Genomic DNA, 9,960 nt, shown 5'->3' with positions numbered 1-9,960 from the left:
CCTCTAGTCCTGTTAAATCTGTGTATAAGTGGAGCCATGCAGACCAAAGCCGTTGTTGTTCAAGGGTCAACTGTACATCAAAACTCGACATGTGGTAGTTTCAGTGTCGCAGTTTGGAATCTGAAAATACATCAACAGACGTATCATATTGGAACTTTCAAGTCTGTTGGTCTATCCTGTGTTTTGAATGGATCTTTTATTCACACATTATTTTTTAAAATATTATGCATTGATAATTTCAAAAATATTGGTTCACTATCCACAGGTTGACACAATATAAAAAAAAAATCACATTTGCTCATATCACCACTGATCTTGGAAGAGTCTGTGGGTTTTGGGAAGCTGGTGGACCTGCGCAGAGCGGGAACTGGTTTCAGGATGCTTGCATTTCGGTTAACACAGTGCCTTGCAAAGCGAGGACCACCTCTAGTGGACACAGGTTTTATAAAATTGTTTTTTTGCTTGAGTGTTTATGCTTTATTATTAGCAATGCCTTAAGAGTCAGTTATTACTAATTTTACTACTTCATTAAGGAAGTTCTAAAGTCAATGCCCTTCCGTCTTTTTTTTTTTTTTTAAATGAGACTGCTTGGTAGTGAAGAATTAACTAGGACGAATAGTTTCCATTGGGTACTGTTATCTTGATCTGTGCTAAGGTACCCATGGTTTTGTCCACCAGTACTTTTCATCATTGGTGCAAATGTCCACACATTGCAAAAGGCAAATAACATCTTGATGGTTTTATGAAAATAGTTTGACTTCAGGGACGCCTCTGAAAGGATCTCAGAGACCACTGGTGTCTGCAGACCAAACTTTGAGAACTGATGGTATAAAAGGTTTAAATACCATTTTCTGTAAGCAGATTGCTGCCACCTACCTGCATTGCTTCCTGTGTTTTCTAACAATTATAATTTATGAAGGTTTGCTGCTTGCATTGGCTAATACAACTCATGCATCTTTCAGGTAGAGTTTTTTTTTAATGTCAGATTGGTTAAAAAAAAGGTTTACTCTTTGTGTGTGTGTGTTGTTGCTCTATTAGGTTTTGAAAGTGTAAGTTGAGAGTATGTGTAGCTCATGAAATAATCTACAGTTGGATTACTGGGCAGTTACTCCCTTGAAATGATGGGATGTTACTATGATTATTTATTTATGATGACAGTTAATTAGAAGTTTTCATATTCTTGAATACTCTTCCAAATAGAGAGGGCGTGAATTTGGAAAATAAGGTCCAGTACCTGATTTCTCATTCATCTGTGTTAACCTCGTGCGTGTGTGTGAAATATTGTGATTTATAATAAATATATATTTGGCGTTCTGTGTAACCCTTTCTGCTTCTAAAACCGTTGGAATTTCTTAAGTGATAAGAGTGACAAAGGGGTCTTTTGTTTTTCCTAATTACTTTCAACCATACCTTTGTTTATGTTAACGAGGTGACTTTTGGGAAGCCCTTATGGACGGGGTGGGGGGGTGCTGGTGGCCAGGGCAACCAACCTTGATTGGAGGGTTGGAGCTTTCAGTCCCACCCCACAACCTCCAGGGAGGGGAGGGGGGCTGAAGGTTGAGTTCAGGCACCAGTGGGCCAGTGGTTTAATCAACCATGCCCGTGTGACGAAGCCTCCATAAAACCCCAGAAGCCTAGGGTCTGGAGAGCTTCCAGGTTGCGGACACGTGGAGATTTGGGGGAGGGCAGCTCCCAGGGGAGGGGTGGGAGCTCCACCTCGCCCTGTGCAGCTCTTCTGTCTGGCTGTTCCTCCTCATTTCCTTTTACAGTTAACCAGTAACCTAATAAGTAAATGTTTTCCTGAGTTCTGTGAGCCCCTCGGGCAAATTCAGTGAAGCTGAGGGAGCTGGGGGAAACTCTGATTTGTAGTCAGCCCATCAGAAGCACAGGTGACAACCTGGGTTTGCAGGTGACATCAGAAGGGGGCCAGTTTTGTGGGGCTGAGCCCTTACCTTGTGGTATCTGGCCCTATCTCGAGGTAGACAGTGTCAGAACTGAGTTTAATTGTAGGTCGCCCAGCTGGTGTCACAGATCTGCCTGGGGTGTGGAAAACCACATGTGCTGTCAGAAGTGAAGCATTGATAGTGGAGGAGATACGCAGCAGGAGTGTGTGTGTGTGTGTGTGTGTGTGTGTGTGTGTGTGCGTGCGCACACATTAATAAAAATTTTTGCAGATGGCTGTTTCACTGGGTGCAATTAAGACTTCTTTTTTTTAGGGAAAACTCAAAAAACTTTCTGCTACAGACACTTGTACTTCTGTGGTTGACCACTAGATGTCATGAGTGCCCCGGGAGCCCTAAGGGTTGCCCAGGGCGGGTAGAAACTGAACATTGTAGGTTCTAGACCTTCACATAGTTCACTGTTTCCATATGACGGATGCCAGAAGAACCTGATACAGTGTGATATATAGAAGCACGGTATGACTGGAATAATGAAATTTCAAAAATAAGCCCTTTTAAAGGAGGGTTGTAATAGTTCTATTGGGGATTGTAAATGCTTCAGGTGCACTTGACACTGTAGTTTCGTTCCTGGCGTTTGGGTTGCTCTCTTTTTTATGGAAAGATGGATTGAACTTCAATTTAAGAATATTCAGTAATCCCTCTCAGGACGTACTGTAACAGCTGGTATTTTTGTGTTGTAGTAAATCGATTCCATACAACAGTCAGTAATAATCATGGCTGGATTCTGACAAATTCCAAAGCATTTTAAATAAGTTTAGCCAAAGAAAATAACATGATTACTACAGAAATTTAGCTCAGTTTGAAAGTTAAACCCAGCAACTCTGCTTCGTTCCACAGAATATTAACCATTTTCCTGGTTGGGATTTTATCAAACCATTTTTTTTAATTAATATACTTGTATATGTTCTGAGAAGATAATTATCTTGTAGCATATATTTCTTAAATAATATAACTTTGGAAAAAACTTAACCTTGAGTGTTTATTGTGAAATAAAAGATGAGAAATACTGTGGTAAAGTCTTTTGTATATGGCATATGTGGAAAGCTGCAGCATCAACTCAGGAGGATATTTTGATGTGAAATATAAGGTGGTTTTAGTATTAATAGGATGTTTGTTTGTTTTAAGCATAAATTGGCTTATATGGTGTACGTGGTTTATGAAATTGAAACATTGTAAGTTCTTTAAGGCTTGAAGAAAGTTGTAGTTTGCATGGTATAGATTATATAGTATGTGTATTTCTGTAGTTAGGTAATCTGTACCGTACAAATTATGATTTATGGTATAAAGAGCTTAAATTACATACATACACTCTATAATAAATACCTACCTACATACCTACATATATGCCTTTTCCTAATGGTAGAAATATGTGTGCATGTACTTTACAAGTTATAACCGTTTTTCCCTTTTTTCTCAGCAGCAAAACAAAAGTTTACTAATTGAATGCATTTTTTAAATTATGTATGGTCTGTTTTTTATTTTCTTTGTGTTTGAATCGAGGAGCACTTTATGTAGTTGAATCTTAATCCTGATTGTTAGGATAACTTATGAAAACAAAGCAGAGTTGCCTTTTAAAATTATTAGGGAAAACAGCTTCAGAGATGGGCACTAATGAAGCCTTGGTTTACCTTTTTCTGTCTTATTTTTAGCTTAGTGATTTATATTTTCACTTGGTATTTAAAATAACTGCCCTCATATTTTTAATTAACACAGAGGATCTCTGTATGAATTTGTATGTGTATTTTAACTACGTCAACCTTTGTAACGTAAAACAAAACTCAAGACATTGCACCGGGTTGCCTGGTCCAAGATAGTCTATTTGATGGTGAATATTTTTATGCTAACATTTACTTTGATAATTAAAAAGCTAATTTAGAAGGCTTTAATAGAATCTTATAGTTTGAATTTTTTCATGAGGAGTTTGGCAAGCTCATTTTCTTTATTCTGTAATATGAATCAGCAATTTAAAGGCTTTAAGAATTGAAGTGAGCCAGTTTTTCAGATGTTTACAGTATCTGTTTTTCTTGTTAATATATGTTAAAATATGCTTTTAAATCACCGAACTTGCTTTATAGAGAACTGGGGAAAATGCGTTAAAAAGTGAATTTAAACATGTTGTGTGGTTCTTCTGATTTCTGAAAAATGTAAATGTGGTGTATTTTCCGTTATTAGGCAACCGTGGTCCAAATTTAAACCACATGGCGTCCTCCTAGGTGTAGGCCAATGTAAATTTTAATCTTGCTACTTTTATGTTTTCATTTTATAATCTCATTACCTGAATTAAAAAAAACCAGTTGTGATAGTTAGCATTCATTGTTTGCAAGGTGTTCGTTGGATTATCCAACAGTTCTAAATTGCTGTTCTCTTCATTTGCATATAAGGAAATTAAGGCTTAATAAGATTAAATAACTTGTCCAAGATCACAGAGCTAGCAGGATTAGAGATGAAGCAAACACTAGAGCCCTTGCTTTTAGTTACTGTACAATAGTGCCTTTACTGCTTATTTTGGGATAAACGTTACTTAAAATAATTATTTAAAAAATTGATATTTTCCAAGATACATCAAAGCTTAGTTTTCACTAAAACAATTTATTTTCATATATTAGCTTGGATTGTTAGGTTTAGTTTAGATTATCAACAGTTCTGTAAATCTATAATAATATCTTGCTTTAATTCTAGTATTCTTTCAAGGTTGTTTGTAATCTTCAGTTAGAGAACTTGGCAGTTGTCGTATTAGGATGAGTTACTTAGAAAGATTACAGTTAGTTATAAGTTGTTGACAATTTAGAGAATCTCTGCTCTACGTTTAGGAATACAGTTTTGAATTCTAACAGAAGGGAGGAATTTTAGAATGACGTTGGCTTACAAAAGCTTCCTCAAGTTCTCTATCTGTGCAGTCAGTGGTTCTCAGACCAACTGTAAAAATCTTTAAGGAAACCTTGACACATTCACGAAGAACTTTCATGTTTTTAATTAGAAATCCCACGTCGAAATAAAAAACTCTCCCATTTCATATTTGTCTGTGGTCTGTAGAAGAAATTGTGAAGATTGTGATCTCCCTAATAACGTGTTGGAATCAGCATTTTGAATTAGTTACAGAAAGTTGCAATTTAGTAATCTGGCCTCTTCTATTTTTAACGTGTTCCTTTTCTTTGTAGAAACGGACTGCAGGAGACGTAGATCTTGGTAGACAGTGTGGCTGGGTAGACAGCGTGGCTGCAGGCCTTGGGGTCGGCACCCCTGCCGCCTTTGAACGGAGCGTGTTGGCAGCTCAGGGCCCAGCTCAGCCTGCATCCTGCATCCTGCATCCTGCATCATGCCCGCGCTGTCCGCAGGCTCGGGGAGCGACACAGGTATGGAGACCGGGAGGGGCACGTTTCCTCCCATCCTTACAAATCGTCCAGCTCGCAGTGAAAACCAGCACTGCTTTAAGCGACTGCAGACAGGCTTGTCTTTCTGAAACCAGAGTGAGGGCCATCATGGCCTCAGGATAGACGTTACTGGAGGGCGTGGGCGGACCGCTTTCTCCGGTACTGACGGCTTGTGCTGATGCTTTTGTACTGTGTTGCATTTTGGAGTAATGCCGTACGTTTACATTTCTTTTTTTAAAAAATTAAGTATTTTAAAGATACAGAAAAGTGTGGAAAATATCATGGTACTCATGTTACCTGTCACTCTACTTTAATCATAGCTATGAATTTTTTTGCCCGTATTTGCTCAGACCTCTCATTTTTTCCCCCCATTTTTCTATTTTCTTTCTTTCTGTCCAGAGGTAAAAACTGTTCTGAAGTTGATATATGTCATTAAAGAACTCAATTAAAACAAGCACGTTGTTATCAGTTGTAAGACTTAGTGATACTTAAAGATTTCCAAGAAAGGGAAAAAAAACTCATGCCTGGATGTATGTGTGAAATCCCCTCTTTCTGACCTGATTTAGAAGGTGGGATGGGGGTGGTCAGTGCCCCTTTGAAGCCCTTTTCTGGGGTTCCCCAGAATCAGCACTTTAGAAAAATGTAGATTCCTGGACCCTCCTCAGAATTATTAAAACAGAATGCGAGTGGGGTTGGGAGCTGTAGCTTGCATTTTTAAGACCGCTCAGAGGAGGGGGTGACAGAGTGTGCCTAAAGGGATGGGCTTTGTTGCACTGAGCACACTGAGCTGGTCCCATCAACACCCTTCTGTAACCAGCGGAGATGTGTCTTGTCCTGGACAGTCAGTGATGCCCTAATTTTTAAAGAGCCGAATCACAAATGTGATTTTGTGTTGTGTTAGGTAACACTGGCCTTCTCATGTGCACTATTTGCCCGTATCGTTCTTTGCTATTTCAAGCAGAGCCATACTTAACACTTTGGCAAGTTTTTTCTTGTCTTTTTCCATAAAGAATGAGGTTTTTCTACTGTGATTTACACTGAGGATTAGTTTTTCTTAGGAAGTGATTTTGATTTTTTAAATTACATAAAAATCTTTTTTTCTCAAGACGTGAACTTGGAAGCAGCTCCTTTGGACAAAAATTTTTTTTCTTTTCAGTTTTTATATAGTCCCACATTGTGTTCCACTATATAAAACGAATGATTTAAGTTTCCGTAGTGGTTTGGGAAATTATAGATAAAATTTATTTGAACCATAAATTTACTACAGTTTATGTAGTAAATAAGATTTCTGCCTTGCCGTTCGCCAAAAAATGCCTTAGTTTAATTGAATGCAAAATATTGTTGATTACACCTAACATGGGGAATGATTAAAGTGGCAGTTCAGGCGTCAGTCATGAAAAATACCATAGGCTATTTAGAATGGAAAAAGGACTCAAGCACGCATAGCTGGCCCGCTTGGTGCAAATCTAAAATACTGGTGCGACTCACTCCCGGCTTTGCGCTAGTTTTTGACCAGTGTGTCCCAATAAGGTTTGAGTTGGGCAGGGGAGATTGTTTTAAGAGTCACTGCATTCAGGGGGGCCCCAGGGTGTGGGCACCCATCAGATGCTGCATTCCCTTGTCCTTCCTTGTAGACCAGATGCCATCGATCAGTCAAGGGTCACTGTTACTGTCAGCAACGTTGCTTAGCGATGGTCTCCAGGGGAACAGCGTTAGCAGAGCTGAAGGGCGGACCTCACGCAGCGGGAGAGGGTGCGACTCCCCAGTGCACGCGTCGTGCTCACGTGGGGAAGTGCTTGCTGTGTAAACTTCCACCACTTCCTCTTCCTCTGAGAGCAAACAGTTAGTTACACGAGTAATGCATAAAACTGCACAGATAGAAAAAGGAAAGAAACCTTCCTACCCGCTCTTCCCCTTGCCCCAGTCTCCTTTCCTTTCTCAGTTTGATGAGTGTCCTGCAAGAATTTTCTGGACGTTAAACACTTATGTGCCTTCGTAAGTAAATGTGTATGTACATAAATATATTGTTTTGTCTTTTTTCCTTACTTTTTAATCACAGATTCTGTCATACTCTATGGATTGTTCTGTGACTTTCTTTCTACACCAAGTAATGTCTCGAAGAGGTATTTCTGTGATACGTGTGTGTGCATACATCTGTATATATAGATAAACATAGATCCTCCAAATTCTCTTCAACCAATGCATAGTTTTCCATTGTGTCACATTACACTGTGTAATGAACCAGACTACTCTTAATGAAAGCCCTGGTTTTGTTCCTTTTGTAATATTTCAGGAGAAAAGATGTAAATATTTAATGGATGTTGTCAAATTGTCCTCCAGAGGTGTTAAACCACTTAACAATCCATGGACAGTATATTAAAAATCGTTTCCCCCATGTTCTTGGCAATATTCAATATTATATTCTTATAATTTTTACCAATCTGATGGGGAAAATATGGTATCTTTTTTTTTTTGAAAGAGTTACATAGATCTCAAGTTTTATTCAGTTAATAAAAAGTAGTTGTTGAATATTTATAATGTGCTAGGCACTACTTTTCTTTCTTTCTTTTTTTTTTTTTAATCAGTCATCAATTTTATACACATCATTGTATACATGTCAATCCCAATCACCCAATTCAGCACACCACCATCCCCACCCCACCGCGGTTTTCCCCACTTGGTGTCCATACGTTTGCTCTCTACATCTGTGTCTCAACTTCTGCCCTGCAAACCGGTTCATCTGTACCATTGAAAATATGGTATCTTAAGTGTGAAATTTGCACTACTACCAACATTGAGCACATTTCCCTTTGTTTAATGGCCATTATTCCTCTGTGATTTGTTTGTTCTTATCCTTTCCCCATTATTCTATTGGTTTATCATTTTCTTATTTATTTGCAGTATTTCTTTATTTGTATTTTGTGTATTAACCCTTTGGGTCATTTTAGGTTGAACACCATTTCTCCTGGTCAGTCATTTGTCCTTTTTTTCTTCCTTAAATAGTATCATTTTTAAAATACAAGTTGAAAACTTTTATATGGACAAATCAATATTTTCTGTGTGGCGAATGCTTTCTTCCTTCTGCTTAAGAAGGTCTTTCCAACCTAAGGCAGGATCGAGAAGATAGTCTCTAAGATCTTCTTTTAATAATTAAAAAATTTTGGGACTTCGCTGGTGGTCCAGTGGTTAAGGCTCCGTGCTCCCAATGCAGGGGGTGCAGGTTCGATCCCTGGTCGGGGAACTAAGATCCCGCATGCCGCATGGCATGGCCTAAAAAAAAAAATAATAATAATAATTTAAAAAATTTGTTTTTACACATTTGGAATTTCAGTCCAACTAGTTTGCATGTGGAATGAGACAGTAATCAAATCTTAACATATTTCCCACATGAAGAGCCAGTAGTCCCAAAATCACTCACTCAATAGCCCAGCCTTTTTACATAAATGTGTATTGGCCCCTCTCGTGTATATGTCTGTTCTGGGTTTTCTTTCTTAGCTATTATGATCTGGTGATCTTATTTTAAAAAAAATTTTTTTTAAATGAACTTTATTTTTAGAGTAATTTTAGATTTAGAGAACGATTACGAAGGTAAGACAGAGAGTTCCAATATACTTTATACTTGTTGCCCTGATTATTAACATCTTACCTTAGTTTGGTACATTCATTTCAATTAGAAAATCAATAGTGATACATTATTATTAGCTAAAATCTATACTTTATTCAGATTTTCTTAGTTTTCCGTTAATATCCTTTTTTGGGTCCAGGGTCTCACATTACATTTAGTTGACCTTGTCTCATTAGGCTCCTCTTGGCCGTGCAGTTTCCTTAGACTTTCCTATTGTTTGATGACCTTGACCGTTTTCGAGAGTAGTACTGGTCAGGTGTGTAGTGGAATTCCCTCTGTTGGAATTTGTCTGATGTAAAGTGCCACTGTCGTCATATTGTATAGTAAGGGGACGTGCTGGTGACTTGGTTTATGACTGTCGATGCTGATTAAGTGGCTGACGTGATGTTCGCCGCATCTCCCCCCTGGAAAGTGACCCTGTCTGCCCACCCCGTCCCGCTGCGCTCTGGGGAAGGACGTCTGCGTGCCTCTCACATTCGAAGGGAGTGTGTCCTGCCCCCTCTCCTGCAGGGTGACGTACCCCTGTAACTTACTTGGAATACTTCCTCTCTTCTCTCCCATTAATTTATTCAATCCTGTTTCATATCCGTGTGGACTCTTGGACGTTTATTGACACTTCGGGACATAATTCAATTCTACTTCACTTATTTTGTTGTTCAAATTGTCCCAGCTTTGGGGCCACTGGGAGCTTTTTCAGTTGGTTTCTTGGACGTATCCATATCCACGGGGGCTTGTTTTAAACGCTTCCTTACTTTGGGCATGACGGGATGCTCTAGGTTAATCTTGCAGGGCCCCATCTAGAATCAGCCATTTCTCAAAGGACCACCAGCTCCTTTTATTAGGGAATGGGATTAGAAACCAAGATCTGGATGATAGGTTTGCACAGTGTTTTTTCTTTTAGGCCCGCTCATCTGACAGAGCAAAGAAATACATGCGTGTACACTGACCTGTGTATATATGCACATACATGAACATTTCTATGTGCAATCATCTGTAAGTGTAT

At 38.8% G+C, this 9,960-nt stretch overlaps 1 protein-coding gene across 3 annotated transcripts in view; it reads left to right on the top strand.

The window, feature by feature from the left end:
• Positions 1 to 5,173: 5,173 nt before the first annotated feature.
• The window catches only part of MPP7 (MAGUK p55 scaffold protein 7), a 217,015-nt gene continuing 212,228 nt past the window's right edge, over positions 5,174 to 9,960 (top strand). For all 3 annotated transcript variants that reach the window (XM_028168064.2, XM_057544611.1, XM_007188420.2), the window contains exon 1: positions 5,174 to 5,314. In XM_028168064.2, coding sequence (XP_028023865.1) covers positions 5,278 to 5,314 — 37 coding nt within the window. In that variant the 5' untranslated portion in view covers positions 5,174 to 5,277. The remainder of the gene's footprint in view (positions 5,315 to 9,960) is intronic.

The sequence above is a fragment of the Balaenoptera acutorostrata genome, chromosome 3, assembly GCF_949987535.1.
Source record: "Balaenoptera acutorostrata chromosome 3, mBalAcu1.1, whole genome shotgun sequence".
NCBI lineage: Eukaryota > Metazoa > Chordata > Mammalia > Artiodactyla > Balaenopteridae > Balaenoptera > Balaenoptera acutorostrata.
Note: the sequence above shows the minus strand (reverse complement) of the source record. Positions and strands in the feature narration are given on the sequence as shown.